Source organism: Schistocerca serialis, chromosome 5 (assembly GCF_023864345.2).
Source record: "Schistocerca serialis cubense isolate TAMUIC-IGC-003099 chromosome 5, iqSchSeri2.2, whole genome shotgun sequence".
Taxonomy (NCBI): Eukaryota; Metazoa; Arthropoda; class Insecta; order Orthoptera; family Acrididae; genus Schistocerca; species Schistocerca serialis.
In genome coordinates this window covers 97,811,268-97,834,527 of record NC_064642.1, presented here as the reverse complement: position 1 = coordinate 97,834,527, position 23,260 = coordinate 97,811,268, and the positions used below count along the sequence as shown (strand labels likewise).

General features: G+C 38.2%; 1 protein-coding gene across 1 annotated transcript in view; it reads right to left on the bottom strand.

The window, feature by feature from the left end:
* LOC126480992 (ribosomal protein S6 kinase delta-1) overlaps window positions 1-23,260 on the bottom strand; it is a 190,846-nt gene that overhangs the window by 126,997 nt on the left and 40,589 nt on the right. Inside the window, exons 4-5 of the mRNA XM_050104435.1 lie at window positions 22,967-23,106; window positions 19,526-19,679 (exon numbers count right to left, since the gene is read on the bottom strand). Of these exons, the coding sequence (XP_049960392.1) occupies window positions 19,526-19,679; window positions 22,967-23,106 (294 nt within the window). The remainder of the gene's footprint in view (window positions 1-19,525; window positions 19,680-22,966; window positions 23,107-23,260) is intronic.

Here is a 23,260-nt window from a genome sequence, read left to right as displayed (position 1 = left end):
CATTAATGTCAAATTTTACCCTACTGTCCCAATGGATATGTTTGTCATAAGTCCCACACTGATTTCTGTGGTTATCTGATGCAGTGTTGCTTGTCTGTCGGCAGTGACAACTCTATGCTGCTCTTAGTCTTTAATTGAAGGCAATCGGCTGCTGCGTTGCTGTGGTGAGAGGTAATGTGAAATCTGGTATTCTCAGCATACTCTTGATACTGTGAATCTTGAAATATTGAAATCCCTAATGATTTCTAAAATCGAATTCCCCATGCATCTAAATCCAACTAACATTTCAAGCTTAAAGTCTGTTAATTCCTATAGCGCAGCTATAATCATGTTGGAAACCTTTTCACATGAAACAACTGAGTACAAATGACAGCTACATCAACGCAATGCTCTTTTATATCTTGTGTACATGATACTACTGCCTCCTCCAGCTACTGCCCTTCTATACCTTTCGTAAGTGATACTACTGCCATCTGTATATGTGCATATTGCTATCCCATGATTTGTCACTTCAGTGTGCAATATTACTAATAATGGGTTACCAACATACTGTTTGATTATTAAGGTCAGCATGTAATGGAACTGAAAAATAGACCTCATTTTGTTATATTATACACTAATTAAAGTTCTGTTAAAAAGCATTTGCTTAATATGATATTAGGATAGGTGTTATAATCACTAATCAATACTGAAACTGTATGTTCTTTACAGCTGTGACAGTTATCTTTGGTCAGTTTTCAGCCACTTGAGTTTTGGCCGCGGCCGAGTGTAGTCGTTTTCAAGCTCTGGCAATAAATGTGTTTTTGTTTTAAACAAATCGTGGAATACTGCATCATAATTTTGTTAGTCCAGTGATAATTAAAAACCTGCACCTTTTCTTAGACCCAGAGCAGCAAAGGAATCATCGCCTAGACATCGAGAAGCCACATGGACAATGCACACTCAGCAGCATCAAAGAAGAGTATATCAAGGCCAGCTCTACAAAGTACTATACAGCCATTAGCCACACTGTAACAGTGTTCTTATGGAGATAACTTTTGCAGTGTAGTAGAGATGGCCCATGATAACTGGGGGCTCATCCGGGATTAAGACATTTATATGTACACGGATTGACAAAATCTATTTTGCAGGAGCCTAAGAAAAAAGTACGATTTTCTTGTGTCTAATAACCACATGGTGCAAAGAAGTGCAATACGTTGAAGTCAAGGGTGACGAAACAAAATGGTAAAGGGGACTGACCACATGAGTGAAGACCCACTGAAAAGATAATTACATTTTTGTAATGCTTTTTATTCCTTTTATTATTTTGCTTGTGAAATCTCACAAAAATTACCATTTTAAAAGAGGTAAGTGGTGCTGAATCCAAGCAGTATTGTGAAAATTTGTTAGTCTCTGGGGACATACACATGCCAATAAAAACAGAAGACGAGTCATTCAAAGAAGCGGATCAAAGTCTTAATTCATCACAAAGGGAGATGTCGGACATAAAATCAATGTTACAAATGATGGTACAATCGTCAGCTTTAAATCAAACAGCTGCAGCACGCTTACAAGCTAATGAGGAACAGTTACAAAACATGAATCAGATGGTCGTGAACAGTTTTCGGGTCGTAAGTCAGAAAGTGTCACATCTCGAGGGAGCGATGAACAAAAAAATTGACAATGTCTTACTTTGGGGCAATAAACTTCGAAGTGACATATCTGAGATAGACAAGAAACAAGCAGGGTAGAAACAAAGATTTGGTGGCAGAATCTGAAGGGCAGAAGTAAAATCTAGTCTGAGTAACAAAATTCAATCCGTAAAAAATGAACTGGTCACAGACACAGAGAAAAATGCAAAGTGTTTTGTTAATGTTAACAGGCAAATATATACAGTTTGTGTAAATGGTAAAATCTAAGGCTGTAGATCTTGAAAGCAGAGTAGATTCAATACTAACTGTTGTCAATGATAAAGTGGAAACAGTCAATAACACTGTAAAACTCCATGAGGTTGAAACTAAGACAAACATTAGTGAACTAAAAAGTACATATCAGAGTTAAATCATAAGTTTGAAATACTTAGCAATGATCTACATTTACATCTACCTCCATACTCTGCAAGCCACCTGACGGTGTGTGGCAGAGGGCACCTTGAGTACCTCTATCGGTTCTCCTTCTATTCTAGTCCCGTACTGTTCATGGAAAGAAAGATTGTCAGTATGCCTCTGTGTGGGCTCTAATCTCTCTGATTTTATCCTCATGGTCTCTTCGCGAGATATACGTAGGAGGAAGCAATATACTGCTTGACTTCTTGGTGAAGGTACATTCTCGAAAATTCAACAAAAGCCCGTACCAAACTACTTAGCGTCTCTCTTGCAGAGTCTTCCACTGGAGTTTATCTATCACCTCCATAACGCTTTCGTGATTACTAAATAATCCTATAACGAAATGTGCTGCTCTCCATTGGATCTTCTCTATGATGGCTAACAAAAATTTTTCTATGAACACATGTACTTTATTATCCAATATCCCAGTTAAAAACTTTTCTAATGAGAGTAGTTTGCAATCTGTCAACATCCTGCAGAGTTGTAGGGACAACTTTTTGCCTAATATGAGTGAAAGTTCAAAAATTAAGTTTGTGAAAAAATTTTTTGAGGGAGAATCTTTGTCATGGGCCAATCAAAATTTTTCTAAGGACATGTCTTATGCAGAATTTGAAATAGAGTTCTTAAAACGGTTCTGGTCTGAAACTGAACAAGCCAGGATAAAGAGAAAGTTTATGAATGGGCCAAATTATACGGACTATGAAACAGTTTTGTAAAAATGAATTGAAGAAACTTGTACATTTGAGTAAACCCTTTGATGAGCTCACACAGATTGATGCTTTAAAGAGAAGGTTGCCAACTGATGTGCAATGAGACCTAGTTTATGGACAAGATGACAACATTGAACAATTTCTAAACTACGTGGACAAACTAGACAGAATTATAGACAATGTGGGGAAACCAAAAAACTATTTCAATCACACACAGAGAGGTGGGGATCATAGTTGGGGAAATGTTAATTTTAACAGAAGGGAAAACAGTAGGTCTAACAACCATAGTTTTCATCATAGGGAACAAAAGAGTCACAATAATAATAATTTCTATTCAAGGGAAAACAATAATTTCCATTCAAAAGGACAATCTGGGTACTATTGGAACAGAAGTAATAACAGGGAGTTTGAAATTAAAATTGGCATGAACATAGTGACACAAGGAGTCAAAATGCTATTGGAAGTCATGACGTAAAAAACTAGCATGTGCCCCGTTGTCGGTCCACATGGTAGGGGCGAAAAGCATAGATAATAGATGGACCAATAACAGTGACTACGCTGTACCAAAAGATACATCTGAAGTAATGAGTAGAATGTGTACTACCCTGTAAACACAGTATCTGTTCAGAATGAATACATTGGTTGTAATAAAGAGCTAGAGGAAGTAATTGACTTAGTTGAATTTTATGAATGGGCAGAAACTTGTAGTTTGTCAGAGACCAGCAGGTTAACGATTTACATTATTTAGGAATTTAAGCACTGATGAGGGAACCAGGTGAGCAAATTGTTGACACTGATTTAATGAGCAAAGAATTAAATAAACTTGGGTGTGAAAGCAACATTGTAAGTTTTCAGGAGAGAGAGGTTGATGATTGTAGTATTTGGGAAAATGAAATGGTACATGACGATAGTGAGAAATATTTTGTTTGTTTGAAAGAGGAAATGAAAGCATTAGGGGTTGTGGGAGAAACTGATATGCATGTTGTAGGTATACCCAAGGATGTTGTTGACAACTTAAGTGGTGTTAATGTCAGTGTCACAACCAATAGATTCTGTAATCCAACATCTTATGAAGGAACATGTGTAGATGATAAAGATTCTCTGAACAGTAAAACTGACTGTGCAAGTAGGCTACCATTTGCAATGAACAAAGGTGAATTGATTTCTTTATAATATGTGGCTAAATAGTGATGCAATTAGAAACGATAGTAGTTTTAGAAAAATGACTCTTAATACGTCTCAAATTTTATATCCTGACTGGTAACAAAATTCTAAACATATTATTGTTGAACAACTGAACAATAAATACCTTAGTGATGAACAATTATACACTGATGAAAATGTTTGGATTAATGAAATTATCAATGCAAGTGACAGTGTTAAAGATGTGTATGTTAATGTAATGACTGTAGGTAATAAAGGTGACAGTAATATAGGTAATTGTAATTCAGGATGTCTGTTTTAGTGAAACTGAAAATGATTTGTTGTATGAATATGTTCAGTCTGAAAAAGGTGATGGCATATGTAGTTCATTCATTAGAGTATAAGTTGGTATCTGGGAAGTCAAGTGCCTTACAGACACAGGGAGTCAAGTGTCAGGAATATCTGAAATACTAAGCAAAAAGCTGAAGTGCAAGAAAGGTTACACTGACATGCCAGTCACTGGGGTGAAAATAACAGGTGCTACAAGAAAACTGTTAAAAGTCAAACTTTGTTATCTTTTACAACTGAGGGAGTCACATTTACACATGGATGCCTAATTATACCAGGACTCAGCGAGGACTGTATTCGTGGGATGTCGTGGATTAGGAGTGTAGATGCGAGATTTGACTGGGGAGGACAAAAACTTATCATAACAACAATTAATGGGGGGTGTATCTCCACCAAGTTAGTCAGATCAAATACAGTTTTGTGTAACTACAGATTTAATACTATAAATCTTGTAAAGGAGAAAAGATATGATGACAAAGACATAACAGAGCTAGACTTAAGTGAAGTAGATTTCAAAACACTTGTAAAACTAAGATTTCAGAAGCTAGTGGTCTAAACAATGGGCAACTCTGATCATAAAGCCTTAAGTTATTTACAGGAATGCAAGCTCTATCATGATAGGCTTACACGGTGGGCGTTGTATTTACAATTCAGCTTTGAAATTAAGTATATTAAAGGCACTGACAACATAGTTGCAGATGCTCTATCAAGGGCTACCACTAGGAGGGGAAACAGAAATTTTTGATCAGAATGAAGGAAACAGTTTCAAAAGAGGTATATTAAAGGGGTCACTGATGAAAAAGTTGTTTGATCACTCTGTGACAAAATCAGGAGGAGCCAGAATCGTGATACAAATTGGAAATTAATAAAGAGCTGTTTAGGGAAAAAGTACTATGAAAAATTAGACAAGTACTATAAGATGTGTAAGGGAACTCTATTTAGGAAAGCTGATGAAGACTTGGCCTGAAGATGAAGCTGAGACGTTAATTAGGTATACACATGAGAGCTATGGTCATTGTGGCATTCAGAAACATATGCAGAAATTACAAGAAAATATCTACTTCTTCAATACGGCCAAGAAAGTTAGAAAATAATTGTCAACTTGTGATAAGCGCCAACAAGTCAAAGAAAGTAACAGAAAATGTCAAGGTGAAATGCAAAACGTTACTCCTGCACAACCTCTAGACTTAGTCGCTGTTGATCTCTATGGGCCTCTTCCAAGGAGTAGGAGTGGCCATTCCTACATTTTTGTCACGGTGAATGTATTTTATAAACTAATCAAATTGTACCCTGTCAGAAAAGCCATAGGTAAAGAGATAGTGAAAAAAAGTTAAATGTTGGGAAAGCAAAAGTGTTCTTGTCGGATAACAGCTTGCAGTTTTTTGTCATAAGTTTGGAAAGCCTTTGTTGATAAATCATTAATCAAACATGTTCAAATATCTGTATATAATTCATCGTCAAATCCAGCTAAGAGGTATATGTGCAAGATTGGTCATTAATGTCATACATATTGCAGTCATAAACATCCTACATGGTATGACCATGTAAGAGACTTTGAAGACGTTATGAACAGTTTGCAGCACACTTCACAGGATTTTCACCTTATGAAATTATGTTTCATCTAAAACCAGACATCATCATCACTGAACTCACATAATTTCTACCATGCACAATGATGACTATGCGTGAATGTGAAGCCATAGTCAAAGAAACCATGATGAAATGGGGGAAAATTAGAAAAATACAACATGATAGCAAGATGAACGCGACCAAGTTTAAAGTTGGAGATTATGTTTTAGTAAAATCACATGAGAAATCAAAAATGTTAACTTCTGAAATTAAGAAATTATTTGATATCTACATGGGTCCATTCGAGATTGTGGAGAATCCACATCCTAATGCATACTGTAGAATGAAGGCTTTCACGACCAGGTGACATGGCTGTTGATATACTTTCCGGGATGTGAGGTCGTGGTCCAAGAACTTTTCTGCTCCTTACGTTTCATCCAGGACTGCGCTGGACTTCCTCAGAGGCGCTGCTCCGCTGAGTCTTGCCGACTGACTGGTCGGGTGTCTGAGAGCGACTTATATATTGTGAGAAAGGGGAGCGTGGTTTAGGTGACACGTGATGAGAAGTGATAATCCATAGCAAAGATAAGGTTGACTATCGATTACCACCTTGTCAAAGATAAAAATTGTTAGCAATTTTGTAGAGCCACTGTCCATATATCGCTAAGTTTCATAGCCTCCTCTTTCCTATTAAAATTATCGTGATGTTTATAAATTTCAATAGCTTCTCTATATAACCGTGGATAGTAATTTAACGTTGTAGATAAAACTTCGGTATACGAAAACTTCACTTGGTGGTTGCCTGGTTGAAGAGCATGTTCTGCTACAGCTGATTTTTCTATTTTTCCAAGTCGACAAAGACTTTTATGCTCTTTCAGTCGCATGTTTACGCTTCTTTTGGTAGTACCAATATAAACTTTACCACAGGTACATGGAATTTTATACACACCACATGTCGACAGGGGAGGGCGTTTATCCTTCACAGATCGTAGTACTTGACTTATTTTCTTTGTTGGTTTAAAGACCAGTTTTATGTCGTGTTTTTGTAAAATCCTACCGATCCGATCTGTTACTTTTTTAATAAAAGGGAGAACTACTGTATTTTTCTGTCGTTGTGGTTCATTCTTATCTTTTGGTCTTCTGTAACTTGGACATAAAATTCTATTTATCTCTTTTCTTGAGTACCCGTTTTTTTCAAAAGCCTGCTTCAGATGTTTCACTTCAGCATCCAAATGTTCAGGTGTACATATCCGTTCCGCTGGATCGACAAGACTTTTTATGACACCCCTTTTTTGTTGTGGATGGTGATTAGAATTTTTATGTAAATACCTGTCCGTATGTGTTGCCTTCCGAAAAACTTTATATTCCAAGCTTCTATCGGACCGTCTCATAACTAAGACGTCCAAGAAAGATATTGTGTTATCCTTTTCTATTTCCATGGTAAACTGTATTTTTGGGTGAATTTTATTTAGATAATCAAAGAAATCGTCCAAGGCCTTTCTGCCATGGGACCAGACCATAAATGTGTCATCTACATATCGATACCAACGAGATGGTTTGTTATTAGCTTTGTCTAGGGCTGATTGTTCAAATTTCTCCATGTAAAGATTGGCAATCGCAGGGCCTAATGGATTACCCATTGCTACTCCATCAAGTTGTTCATAAAATTCACTATCCCACTGGAACTGACTTGATGTAAGACAATGTCTGAAAAGAACAGTCAAATCTTCTGGAAAAATATCCGCTATGAAAATCATAACTTCGTTAACAGGAATCATTGTGAATAAGGACACAATGTCAAAACTTACAAGAATATCTTCAGGGGCCAGAGTTAGTCCCTCTAGTTTTTCAATAAAATGACGTGAGTCTTTTATATATGAGTCAGTTTTTCCAATAAATGGTTGTAAACAAGTTGTTAAATATCTTGCTATTTCATAAGTGGGAGAATTGATGGCACTGACTATGGGTCTTAAAGGAAAATCTATTTTATGAATTTTAGGTACACCATACAATCGAGGACACATAGCTTCACTTTTCAACAAAGTTCTTTTATCTTCTTTCCGGATAGAGGTAGATGACTTAATCAAATTATTTGTTTTCCTAAGTACACTGGCTGTAGGATCCCTGGCAAGTTTTTTATACTGTCCTGACGTTAAAAGGTTCAAAATTTTCCTTCGGTTATCTTCTGTATTCATAACAACAGTAGCGTTCCCTTTATCTGCAGGAAGAACCACTATTTCTTCATCCGCATTCAAATCCATAAAAGCCTTCCTCTCACCTTATGTTAAATTGCTTTCTAGAGGTCTGCTGTGGCTTAAAACTCTAGTGGTTTCAATTCGAATTGCATTCACGGTTGCCTTAGAGATATTTCGTATACCTGCTTCTATATTCGCGATAATATCTTCAAGTGGTACTTTCACAGGTGTTATAGCGTAATTTCCTCCTTTTGCAAGAACGGAAATCTCATCTTGAGATAACACTTTCTTTGACTTGTTTATAACAGTATCGGTCATCATCGTATTACTTGTAGTTGTTACATTAGCTTGTAACTTTCCGAACAATTTCTTATGTCTACTAGTAGTCATTTCTATCGTAGCTTCCATAGTTGAAAACGTAAGATTATCAATTTTATTCCACAGGTCTATCTGTATCTTACAAGCTAAGAATAAATGAAGCTTCAGTAACTCACAGTCAACAGAATCCATTTCTCGTCTTGTGTAATGTATCCTTTCTCGAAGTAATGCTCTTTCTATTTAATCATAATTCCGATGTACACGGGCTGTCCGGAACATCCTCTCCAGCTTTAAAAAATTCGGTATAGAAGACGAGTCTCTACAGCGTAACAAAAAAGTTAAAGTACAAATTAAAAGTGCTCTCTTCTTACGTAAAAATTCCAGGCGTCTAACTGATTTTGAGAAATCCTCCCCGTAGAGTCTTCTGATTGTAGAATGAAGGCTTTCACCACCGGATGACATGGCTGTTGATATACTTTCCCGGATGTGAGGTCGTGGTCCAAGAACTTTTCTGCTCCTTTCGTTTCGTCCAGGACTGCGCTGGACCAGTCAGTCGGCAAGACTCAGTGGAGCAGAGCCTCTGAGGAAGTCCAGTGCAGTCCTGGACGAAACGTAAGGAGCAGAAAAGTTCTTGGACCATGACCTCACATCCCGGAAAGTATATCAACAGCCATGTCACCCGGTGGTGAAAGCCTTCATTCTACAATCAGAAGACTCTACGGGGAGGATTTCTCAAAATCAGTTAGACGCCTGGAATTTTTACGTCTTTTTAAAGCTGGAGAGGATGTTCTGGACAGCCCGTGTACATCGGAATTATGATTATACAGAAAGAGCATTACTTCGAGAAAGGACACATTACACAAGACGAGAAATGGATTCTGTTGACTGTGAGTTACTGAAGCTTCATTTATTCTTAGCTTGTAAGGTACAGATAGACCTGTGGAATAAAATTGATTATCTTACGTTTTCAACTATGGAAGCTACGATAGAAATGACTACTAGCAGACATAAGAAAATGTTCGGAAAGTTACAAGCTAATGTAACAACTACAAGTAATATGATGATGACTGATACTGTTATAAACAAGTCAAAGAAAGTGTTATCTCAAGACGAGATTTCCATCCTTGCAAAAGGAGGAAAGTACGCTATAACACCTGTCAAAGTACCACTTGAAGATATTATCGCGAATATAGAAGCAGGTATACGAAATATCCCTAAGGCAACCGCGAATGCAATTCGAATTGAAATCACTAGAGTTTTAAGCCACAGCAGACCTCTAGAAAGTAATTTAACAAAAGGTGAGAGGAAGGCTTTTATGGATTTGAATGCGGATGAAGAAATAGTGGTTCTTCCTGCAGATAAAGGGAACGCTACTGTTATTATGAATACAGAAGATTACCGAAGGAAAATTTTGAACCTTTTAACGTCAGGACAGTATAAAAAACTTGCCAGGGATCCTACAGCTAGTGTACTTAGGAAAACAAACAATTTGATTAAGTCATCTACCTCTATCCGAAAAGAAGATAAAAGAACTTTGTTGAAAAGTGAAGCTATGTGTCCTCGATTGTATGGTGTACCTAAAATTCATAAAATAGATTTTCCTTTAAGACCCATAGTCAGTGCCATCAATTCTCCCACTTATGAAATAGCAAGATATTTAACAACTTGTTTACAACCATTTATTGGAAAAACTGACTCATATATAAAAGACTCACGTCATTTTATTGAAAAACTAGAGGGACTAACTCTGGCCCCTGAAGATATTCTTGTAAGTTTTGACATTGTGTCCTTATTCACAATGATTCCTGTTAACGAAGTTATGATTTTCATAGCAGATATTTTTCCAGGAGATTTGACTGTTCTTTTCAGACATTGTCTTACATCAAGTCAGTTCCAGTGGGATAGTGAATTTTATGAACAACTTGATGGAGTAGCAATGGGTAATCCATTAGGCCCTGCGATTGCCAATCTTTACATGGAGAAATTTGAACAATCAGCCCTAGACAAAGCTAATAACGAACCATCTCGTTGGTATCGATACGTAGATGACACATTTGTGGTCTGGTCCCATGGCAGAAAGGCCTTGGACGATTTCTTTGATTATCTAAATAAAATTCACCCAAAAATACAGTTTACCATGTATGATGTATCATGCAGCGTAACTTGCTGTGACAGTGCGAGAGAGAGAGAGAGAGAGATATTGTTTATTACTCTGTGGCGGTCAGAGCTCACAAAATTATTCTTAGGAAATAGAGTTTTTTGTTCTTGTTAAGAGTAATTTGAGGAGAGGGGAGCCATTCTTGTGATGTAAAAAATCGACGCCATTGCGAGTTTTTGATTCACATTGTAAAATATAAGTGTATGTGGAAGGAAATCCGTTAATAGAACAATAAAATATTGTTCATTTCAAAAAGGTACGTCTTATTATACACCCAGTGATATACTGCTATTGTGATTTACTAATAAACACCAGCTTGAAAACAGTTACGACGTGAGCGTTCAGTTCTAGTGAAATAGTTCGATGTTTTCTTCGGAAAAGAAGTCACTTCATGGATCATTCATTCAAACCCACAATAGTAACTGGACATTTCTCAGAACTGAAAGCAATCTGATTGCTATGCAACAGAGCCCCGAAGAATATTTCTCCGTACTTTGGTTACCACTTTCAGCTCAACACGGTATCTGCAGCATCTGGAGCAGATTTCTACAACAGCGGAAGCATGTAATCGCTATCAGTTTCACACACTGCCCGTGTACGCTGTATGTATTTACCCACAACAGTGAACATACAGTTACTCACACACATAGAAAGACAATACTAGGTGGTGTGGGGAAACATTTCAGTATAAAGGCCCTGTAGAGCTAAACAGTAATTAGCCTAGTAAGAATGGAGTCTTTATACATGGAAATAGAAAAGGATAACAGAATATCTTTCTTGGACATCTTAGTTATGAGACGGTCCGATAGAAGCTTGGAATATAAAGTTTTTCGGCAGGCAACACATACGGACAGATATTTACATAAAAATTCTAATCACCATCCACAACAAAAAAGGGGTGTCATAAAAAGTCTTTCGATCCAGCGGAACGGATATGTACACCTGAAAATTTGGATGCTGAAGTGAAACATCTGAAGCAGGCTTTTGAAAAAAACGGGTACTCAAGAAAAGAGATAAATAGAATTTTACGTCCAAGTTACAGAAGACCAAAAGATAAGAATGAACCACAACGACAGAAAAATACAGTAGTTCTCCCTTTTATTAAAAAAGTAACAGATCGGATCGGTAAGATTTTACAAAAACACGACATAAAACTGGTCTTTAAACCAACAAAGAAAATAAGTCAAGTACTACGATCTGTGAAGGATAAACGCCCTCCCCTGTCGACATGTGGTGTGTATAAAATTCCATGTACCTGTGGTAAAGTTTATATTGGTACTACCAAAAGAAGCATAAACACGCGACTGAAAGAGCATAAAAGTCTTTGTCGACTTGGAAAAATAGAAAAATCAGCTGTAGCGGAACATGCTCTTCAACCAGGCAACCACCAAGTGAAGTTTTCGGATACCGAAGTTTTATCTACAACGTTAAATTACTGTTGTTGTTGTTGTGGTCTTCGGTCCTGAGACTGTTTTGATGCAGCTCTCCATGCTACTCTATCCTGTGCAAGATTTTTCATCTCCCAGTACCTACTGCAACCTACATCCTTCTGAATCTGCTTAGTGTATTCATCTCTTGGTCTCCCTCTACGATTTTTACCCTCCACACTGCCCTCCAGTACTAAATTGGTGATCCCTTGATGCCTCAGAACATGTCCTACCAACCGATCCCTTCTTCTGGTCAAGTTGTGCCACAAATTTCTCTTCTCCCCAATCCTATTCAATACTTCCTCATTAGTTATGTGATCTACCCATCTAATCTTCAGCATTCTTCTGTAGCACCACATTTCGAAAGCTTCTATTCTCTTCTTGTCCAAACTATTTATCGTCCATGTTTCAGTTCCATACATGGCTACACTCCATACAAATACTTTCAGAAACGACTTCCTGACACTTAAATCAAAACTGGATGTTAACAAATTTCTCTTCTTCAGAAACGATTTCCTTGCCATTGCCAGCCTACATTTCATATCCTCTCTACTTCGACCATCATCAGTTATTTTGCTCCCCAAATAGCAAAACTCCTTTACTACTTTAAGTGCCTCATTTCCTAATCTAATTCCCTCAGCATCACCCGACTTAATTAGACTACATTCCATTATCCTTGTTTTGCTTTTGTTGATGTTCATCTTATATCCTCCTTTCAAGACACTGTCCATTCCATTCAACTGCTCTTCCAAGTCCTTTGCTGTCTCTGACAGAATTACAATGTCATTGGAAAACCCCAAAGTTTTTATTTCTTCTCCATGAATTTTAATACCTACTCTGAATTTTTCTTTTGTTTCCTTTACTGCTTGCTCAATATACAGATTGAACAACATCGGGGAGAGGCTACAACCCTGTCTTACTCCCTTCCCAACCACTGCTTCCCTTTCATGTCCCTTGACTCTTATAACTGCCATCTGGTTTCTGTACAAATCGTAAATAGCCTTTCGCTCCCTGTATTTTACCCCTGCCACCTTCAGAATTTGAAAGAGAGTATTCCAGTCAACATTGTCAAAAGCTTTCTCTAAGTCTACAAATGCTAGAAACGTAGGTTTGCCTTTCCTTAATCTAGCTTCTAAGATAAGTCGTAGGGTCATTATTGCCTCACGTGTTCCAACATTTCTACGGAATCCAAACTGATCTTCCCCGAGGTCCGCTTCTACCAGTTTTTCCATTCGTCTGTAAAGATTTCACATTAGTATTTTGCAGCTGTGACTTATTAAACTGATAGTTCGGTAATTTTCACATCTGTCAACACCTGCTTTCTTTGGTATTGAAATTATTATATTCTTCTAGAAGTCTGAGGGTATTTCGCCTGTTTCATACATCTTGCTCACCAGATGGTAGAGTTTTGTCAGGACTGGCTCTCCCAAGGCCGTCAGTAGTTCCAATGGAATGCTGTCTACTCCGGGGGCCTTGTTTCGACTCAGGTCTTTCAGTGCTCTGTCAAACTCTTCACGCAGTATCATATCTCCCATTTCATCTTCATCTACATCCTCTTCCATTTCCATAATATTGTCCTCAAGTACATCGCCCTTGTATAGACCCTCTACATACTGCTTCCACCTTTCTGCTTTCCCTTCTTTGCTTAGAACTGGGTTTCCATTTGAGCTCTTGATATTCATACAAGTCGTTCTCTAATCTCCAAAGGTCTCTTTAATTTTCCTGTAGGCAGTATCTATCTTACCCCTAGTGAGATAGGCCTCTAAATCCTTACATTTGTCCTCTAGCCATCCCTGCTTAGCCATTTTGCACTTCTTGTCGATCTCATTTTTGAGACGTTTGTATTCCTTTTTGCCTGCTTCATTTACTGCGTTTTTGTATTTTCTCCTTTCATCAATTAAATTCAATATTTCTTCTGTTACCCAAGGATTTCTACTAGCCCTCGTCTTTTTACCTACTTGATCCTCTGCTGCCTTCGCTACTTCGTCCCTCAAAGCTACCCATTCTTCTTCTACTTTATTTCTTTCCCCCATTCCTGTCAATTGTTCCCTTATGCTCTCCCTGAAACTCTGTACAACCTCTGGTTCTTTCAGTTTATCCAGGTCCCATCTCCTTAAATTCCCACCTTTTTGCAGTTTCTTCAGTTTTAATCTACAGGTCATAACCAATAGATTGTGGTCAGAGTCCACATCTGCCCCTGGAAATGTCTTACAATTTAAAACCTGGTTCCTAAATCTCTGTCTTACCATTATATAATCTATCTGATACCTTTTAGTATCTCCAGGGTTCTGCCATGTATACAACCTTCTTTCATGATTCTTAAACCAAGTGTTAGTTATGATTATGTTGTGCTCTGTGCAAAATTCTACCAGGCGGCTTCCTCTTTCATTTCTTAGCCCCAATCCATATTCACCTACTATGTTTCCTTTTCTCCCTTTTCCTACACTCGAATTCCAGGCACCCATGACTATTAAATTTTCGTCTCCCTTCACAATCTGAATAATTTTTTTTATTTCATCATACATTTCTTCAATTTCTTCGTCATCTGCAGAGCTAGTTGGCATATAAACTTGTACTACTGTAGTAGGTGTGGGCTTCGTATCTATCTTGGCCACAATAATGCGTTCACTATGCTGTTTGTAGTAGCTTACCTGCATTCCTATTTTCCTATTCATTATTAAACCTACTCCTGCATTACCCCTATTTGATTTTGTGTTTATAACCCTGTAGTCACCTGACCAGAAGTCTTGTTCCTCCTGCCACCGAACTTCACTAATTCCCACTATATCTAACTTCAACCTATCCATTTCCCTTTTTAAATTTTCTAACCTACCTGCCCAATTAAGGGATCTGACATTCCACGCTCCGATCCGTAGAATGCCAGTTTTCTTTCTCCTGATAACGACATCCTCTTGAGTAGTCCCCGCCCGGAGATCCGAATGGGGGACTATTTTCCCTCTGGAATATTTTACCCAAGAGGACACCATCATCATTTAATCATACAGTAAAGCTGCATGCCCTCGGGAAAAATTACGGCTGTAGTTTCCCCTTGCTTTCAGCCGTTCGCAGTACCAGCACAGCAAGGCCGTTTTGGTTATTGTTACAAGGCCAGATCAGTCAATCATCCAGACTGTTGCCCTTGCAACTACTGAAAAGGCTGCTGCCCCTCTTCAGGAACCACACGTTTGTCTGGCCTCTCAACAGATACCCCTCCATTGTGGTTGCACCTACGGTACGGCTATCTGTATTGCTGAGGCACGCAAGCCTCCCCACCAACGGCAAGGTCCATGGTTCATGGTTATCCACGGTTATATAGAGAAGCTATTGAAGTTTATAAACATCACGATAATTTTAATAGGAAAGAGGAGGCTATGAAACTTAGCAATATATGGACAGTGGCTCTACAAAATTGCTAACAATTTTTATCTTTGACAAGGTGGAAATCGATAGTCAACCTTACCTTTGCTATGGATTATCACTGCTCATCATGTGTCACCTGAACCACGCTCCCCTTCTCACAATATATAAGTCGCTCTCAGACGCCCGACCAGTCAGCCGGCAAGACTCAGCGGAGCAGCGCCTCTGAGGAAGTCCAGCGCAGTCCTGGACGAAATGTAAGAAGCAGAAAAGTTCTTGGACCACGACCTCACATCCGGAAAGTATATCAACAGCTAATGCATACTGGTTGGTGTATTCTAAATCCAGGAAAGTTCTCGGGCTAAGGAATATTGTTTCATTGAAACTGTATAAACAAAAGGGGTACAACTATTCTGAGAAAGTTAAAAGGTGACTCAATAAAAGTTTTTCACTGGAAATTATGAAACGTTGCATATAAACATTGACTAATTTTGATACAGTTTTGTATCCTTGAAAATGTTTATTATTTGTTTAAAATGTATTTTCTGTATGAAGTGTTTGCAATGAATTTTCTTTGTGTAATATGCTTATCGTGTTAGTTATTGATATTTCTATATGTTTATGCAATTTGAATGATATTTCAAAATATGTGTAATTTTAGCTTGTGTAACCTTCTCACACCACACTCGTTGGGACATCATTTAAAATATGAACCTCTAATCAGCGCTAAATCTGTCTCGTAACAATAAAGTTTTTCTAATTTTTTTTTTTTTCTTAAAGGCAAAGTCCTAATTACTACACACCTAAGTTGTTGCAATGTCCAACTAAACAAGGGGGAGAATCATTTTAAGTAAACAACATGAATTACTGTATATTTCTTTCCCAACCACTACAAAGCATAGGCAGTAATATTTTCCTTATTTTGATATATACATATCATCCTAAAATGTTCAAACAACCATGATCCTACCCTTGCACTTTTACTGTGAATATGAACCCTTGTAACTGATTGACTGACTGTAGCTTTACTTTTGAAAACAATTTAATTTTTTGGTTATCCTTGGTGTACGTGTTGTAGTTTGTGATAAGACATTTTACACCCAATATGTTAATGCATTTGTATTTATTGAATGTATTGTTAGTTAAAGGATCCTTTTGGACCAGTCCATACATGCGTAGTATCACTCAGACAGTGCCTGTAAACTTCTCCCACTAGAGAAACATTACCAAAAGGATAAATACGTATCCTAACCATGTACTTACATATCAACATTATGTAACCAAAATGTGATCTCTGTATTTGATTTTTAGATAACATGGCATTATAATCAATGAAGCAATACAAACTGCTAAGCAGTGAAAACGGACTTGCTGCAGTACAAGCCGAAATCAAACCTATTAGAGGGGGGGGAGGGGGGGGGGGTCAGCTAAGTGCAGATGGACAATGTGGGACATTACTGTGACTAGCGAGGAAAGTGGTCAACAAAAGAAAGTAAAACAAACCAATAGTGAAAAGTTACAACTATTCAATGGTTTAATGTGAAGTGCTACGACATTATGGACTCATCTAAGTGAAAATTGTAAATCTTCTATTGTATTTCATTTACCTTAAAATTAACGATTGTTTGTCTTCCTTTACTTCGTGTAACACAATTTCAGTGTTAAACCTAATGTAATGCCAATTGCTATTGGTGAAAAGTTAGAAAAATTGAAAGAAAGCAGCCCTATTAAAAATTTTAATTTATTTAAGATCATATTCTTGGCAGTTCCATTATTCTGGTGTCAGAATTTTGTTTGCATGTTCATACATACAAAATACTTGGGGGGTATTGTAATTGGAACTGAAAAATAGACCTCATTTTGTTATATTAGACACTAAATAAAGTTCTGTAAAAAAGCATTTGCTTAATATGATATTAGGATAGGTGTTACGATCAATAATAAATACTGAAATTGTATGTTATTTGTAGCTGTGACAGTGATCTTTGGTCACCAACAGGTTTTCAGCCACTTGAGTTTTGGCCGCAGTCAAGTGTAGTCTTTTTAAGTTCTGGCAATAAATAAAAACCATGGAATACTGTGTCATGATTTTGTTAGTCCAGTGATAGTTAAAAACCCGCACCTTTTCTTGGACCCAGAGCAGCAAAGGAATCATCGCCCAGACATTGAGAAGCCACATGGACAACGCACACTCAGCAGCATCAACAAAGGAGACACCATGGCCAGCTCTACAAAGTACTATACAGCCATTAGCCACACCGTAACGGTGTCCTTATGGAGATAACTTTTGCAGCATAGCAGAGATGGCCCATGATAAGCAGCACGTGCAGATGAATCTTCAGCAGCCTAAAGCATTCCAAATTCGACTAAGATGATGACAAATAGTGCATGGATAATACTTTCAATCACAAAATGACCATCTCTGAGATGTAGTTCAGCTACAACAAATATATTTAAAAAAATGACCAGATGGAAATTGCCTGAGAAAAAGAATTTACTTGTTCTTAAAATTTTAGCAATTTAGTTTCATCAGAGATTTGGAAGTCAACAACATACAAGTCGATGCTTACACAGTGCTTGCTTCCACAGCACATCATTAAAATCACAGACAACATGAAACATCACCATTCCATAATAGTTTCAAGCCTCTCATTTCACAAAAGATGGGAAAAAACTTTTACTCAAAATGACCAAGATCTCCTATTCAGTAATAACCATATTAATAATGCCCATATGGGAATTTAGGCTTTGATCACTGAACTGCGGTGTAGTCAGGACTATGCTGAAATTTAAAAACAATAATGCTACAGAACAAACTGAAATTGTTGCCTCCAGTGCAGCTGTAAAATGGTCATACTACTTCCACATCATACTATGTAGCAGCTACAAATAGACCCGTAAGACTCTGATTTAATTTATGTGTATCTTCTCTCTGATCAGCAACACTGCAAGAATTGGTTGCAAAGAAACATAAATTAATTTTCAACAGTCATGCCTATCGCAGATCACAAGGCACGGATTACATGTTTCAACTGCACTAGCCAATCAAGAAACAAAACCCACTTTACGGACAAGTTGAAATTGTTCCCTACCAAAGAATCTTAGTACACTAAGATACTACTCTAGATTGGGAAAGCAAGAGGAACTAGGGAATTGGGAAAACAAAAAATGAACTAGTAATGTTTATAACTAAAGGAGATCACTAAAGAAACCACACATGCCAGTGCGTGCACGCACACACACACACACACACACACACACACACACACACACACACAGAACACTACACTATATCAGCTGAACACAGACTGCCAGGATTGCAGTTCGGGAAGTGCAGTGCACTGAGGGGTTGTGTCGGGTGGAGTGGGTACAGAGAGAAAGAGGTGGGAATTGGAAGGAGCAGTTGAAAAGGGGTAGCTGGCAACTGTGAGGGAGGATGACAGTGTGCTGAATAGGAATGCGACACTTGGGCACTGGAGCTGGTGAGTTGTGTGGCATACAATGATGATGACATGAAAGTGTTGATTGGGAGGGGGAGATTGTTGGGTAGATGATGTGGTGCAGTGGCTTAGCGAAGACTGATGGTAGGAGGATTACTGGTAAGAAGGACATCTGGAAGAACCCACATCTACATAGTTCCCAAAAGTTGGTGGGAGGGATCAGAGCAAGTCCAGATAGCATGGATTGTAGATTGTAAAGCAGCCGCTTAACTCTGGCATGCTGTGCTCAGTGGTTTGTTCCACTACTGAGAGGTCAGCTCTGTTCTTGATCATAGTTTGGTGGTGGCCATCCATTCTGTTGGACAGGCTACCTGGTCATTGACCTCCACCTCTCTCATGTCTCCATCCATACCTCTGGCCGTATCAACCCTGCCAACCACCAACAGTATCTTACACGTTTTGTCTAAAGGCTGCCAAGTTCTCATTCTTTTTTGTATGCCTATCAATGACTCAATACTTATCCTATTCAGTGAGTGGCCTCCTTTATTCCTAAATTATTTAATTTTGACCACAACTTTCCTTACCATACTTAAACAGTAATGCTTCTGTTATTTACCAAATCTATAGAATTTGTACCAAGCTGCAAAATTAATGGACAACAATTTTTTATTGTATTCAGGTATTAGGACAAATACACTAAACACTTTGAGCACACTCGTGGCAACAGAGATAGGAACTAATGAGAGAGTATTTTCCTACATTCCAAATTTTCTTACCTGTAAAGGAGTACTAACACCACTGATAGCAGAATCAGTATCTGTAAAAGTAGTCCTTTCATCTGAACTATGTGAACTCCATGATATTGAATCAGGGACTTGCGGAAATTTCCAAGTACCTTCTAGCTTCAGATAAGGACCCTCTGCATCAGTCCTGAAACAATGAATAGGTTGATCAATGGGATTTTCACTGACTCTGCAGAAAATACAGAATACAAATTACCAACTAAGGAAACATTGAAGTATCTAAACTGCTGAGTAGAGAATGTGTAATTTATCATTTGACACCCAAAATGAGCGGAAGGAAATTTTAGGAAACAGAAGTTTTAAAGGATTAAGTTGAAAAATCGTCTGGACCACACATCATGGGAAGTACAATGTACTGTATGTCACTGAGGGAGCAAAGCATTCCTAAGAATTAGAGAACAGCCAAGGTCATTCCCATTGAAGCATCAACGGATATACGCACAAAACTATAGGCCTATATCCCCAATAACGAGTTGTTGTAGAATTTTGGAACATGTTTTATGCTCTCATAAATCTTCTCAATTAAGAATCAGCATGGGTTCTGAAAGCAATGATCTTGTAAAACCCATCATGTCCACGAGACCAAAAAAGCAACTGATACTGGCATCCAGACTGATGATGTGTCCCTAGAATTCTGAAGGGTGTTCAACACAGTTCCATAGTAGCATCTAACGAAAAAAAAAAAAATGAGCATATAGAATATCAGATCAGCTGTGTGACTTGATCGTAGAGTTTCTAACAAAAAGAACACAGCATGTCATTCTGAATGGAGAGACATAAAAGTACCTTCAGGCATGCCCAGGGAAGCACTATAGGACTATTACTTTGCACAATATGTACAATGATCTAGTGAATAATGTTGAAAGTTCTATGAGCCTTTTTTGTGGATGAGGCTGTTGTATAGGTAAAGTGACAGTGTAGTACACAAAGTACCCTCTGCCCCCCCATAGTAAGGTGGCTTGCAAAGTGTAGATGCGGAAGTACTGTCATTCTTGATCTTTATACCTTGGACTTGTCTACTTAATCTTTTTGGGTGTTTGATAGTGAATTGTTGTAGATCATATAGACCTATATCTCTAACGTCGATCAGTTGTAGAATTTTGGAACACGTATTATGTTCGAGTATAATGACTTTTCTGGAGACTAGAAATCTACTCTGTAGGAATCAACATGGGTTTCGAAAAAGACGGTCATGTGAAACCCAGCTCGCGCTATTCATCCATGAGACTCAGAGGGCCATAGACACGGGTTCACAGGTAGATGCCGTGTTTCTTGACTTCCGCAAGGCGTTCGGTACAGTTCCCCACAGTCATTTAATGAACAAAGTAAGAGCGTATGGACTATCAGACCAATTGTGTGATTGGATTGAAGAGTTCCTAGATAACAGAACGCAGCATGTCATTCTCAATGGAGAGAAGTCTTCCAAAGTAAGAGTGATTTCAGGTGTGCCACAGGAGAATGTCGTAGGACCGTTGCTATTCACTATATACATAAATGACCTTGTGGATGACATCGGAAGTTCACTGAGGCTTTTTGCGGATGATGCTGTGGTATATCGAGAGGTTGTAACAATGGAAAATTGTACTGAAATGCAGGAGAATCTGCAGCGAATTGACGCATGGTGCAGGGAATGGCAATTGAATCTCAATGTAGACAAGTGTAAGGTGCTGTGAATACATAGAAAGAAAGATCCCTTATCATTTAGCTACAATATAGCAGGTCAGCAACTGGAAGCAGTTAATTCCATAAATTATCTGGGAGTAGGCATTAGGAGTGATTTAAAATGGAATGATCATATAAAGTTGATCATCGGTAAAGCAAATGCCAGACTGAGATTCATTGGCAGAATCCTAAGCAAATGCAATGTGAAAACAAAGGAAGTAGGTTACAGTACGCTTGTTCGTCCATTGCTTGAATATTGCTCAGCAGTGGGGGATCCGTACCAGATAGGGTTGATAGAAGATATAGAGAAGATCTAACAGAGAGCAGCGCGCTTCGTTACAGGATCATGTAGTAATCGCGAAAGCGTTACGGAGATGATAGATAAACAGGGTATGGGCTTTTGGTGAAGTTTCGAGAACATACCTTCACCGAGGAGTCAAGCAGTATATTGCTCCCTCCTACATATATCTCGCGAAGAGACCATGAGGATAAAATCAGAGAGATTAGAACCCACACAGAGGCATACCGACAATCCTTCTTTGCAGGAACAATATGAGACTGGAATAGAAGGGAGAACCGATAGAGGTACTCAAGGTACCCTCTGCCACACACCGTCAGGTGGCTTGCAGAGTATGGAGGTAGATGTAAATGTAGATGTAGATGTAGTCTTGAGGAATCAGATTATAAGGGCTAGATTTTTAATCAGAGGTGTCAAAGCTGCTGTTTACTGTCTGCCACATAGACACTGCTATCCTTGATCCTGATCATGAAACTGTTCTCAGTGGAATGAACTACTGAGTCAGAATTATTTTTTTGGATGTGAAAAAAAGTCTGCTGCTAGAGCTAAGCCTCCATAGCACTGATCCACATTTTTTCTGAGGCTCATATCTGCCCCCCGCCCCACTCTCCCGCTCCTTCTCATACACACATCTACTCCTTGTTGTCTGGCCTTCCTCCCCCGACTCCACATTTACCTTGACGGCAGGGAGGGAGGGAGTGAGTGAGTGAGTGAGTGAGTGAGTGAGTGAGGGAGGGAGGTAGGGAGGTAGGTAGGTTTCCAACAGTTCTAGTTGAATCTTTTTATTCCATGGTGTAAATAAACAAAAAACATCCATTTATTTTCCCATGTATTTGTCCTATGCAAAATACAAAATGGTGCTCAACAAATCCAACTCCTAGCAAAACAAATCCACATAGCACACTTGTTAAAGGACCCAAGGAAATAATTTCAATACGCCAATTGCAAAATATAGATATCACAACATAAAATCCTTCAGTAGTATGTACAATACGTTACACCTATTGCAACCAGAAAAAGGTCTACACTCAGTTTCAATTTTACATGCAATTACAGCAAAAACACTTAACTGTACTATCATCAATAATATACCTTTCCAGTAATTTTAGGCAAACAGCAGTTAAAGAAAGGTGCAGCTTTCACTCAATAAAGTATAAGCTCAATATACAAATATCTTGTGCCAAGAGAGCTTAAACCTTAAAAAATTCTGTAGTTACAAATTTTGTCCAGCCCACTGTTATTTACTTTTGACTTTTGTTTCTCTCTGTCTCCAGCTCCAGAGAAAGAGCCCCCCTTCTCCTAGGTCTACAGAACGAGGTCTTACAATAATCTTTGCAAATTTATATCACCTTACTTCACTCGGGAAATTTTGCTGATGATCTCTTTTTCTATACAAGTAAAACACAGGAAACATAAAAGAGTACTCATATGCTAATCAGTCATCATGAACTAACCTTGGTACAACACTTTCCTGTGGCATTCTGCTGCCCAATGAGTCCAACAATGATGGAGTATTATTTGTTATTTCATCACTTCCTGTAACTAGAACAATAGGAGCTTCCTCCACTATATTTTCTGTGACTGTGTAACCAGACTGAAAAAGAGCAGAAGATAATGTTAATTCAACATGAAAAATAATTTCTCAGTGCGCCTGAAGGAACCCAAACTATTGTTCACAAAAAACATGTACGAGGGTCACTCCAAAAGAAATGCACACAATTTTTGTAAAAATACAGTTTTCATTCTGC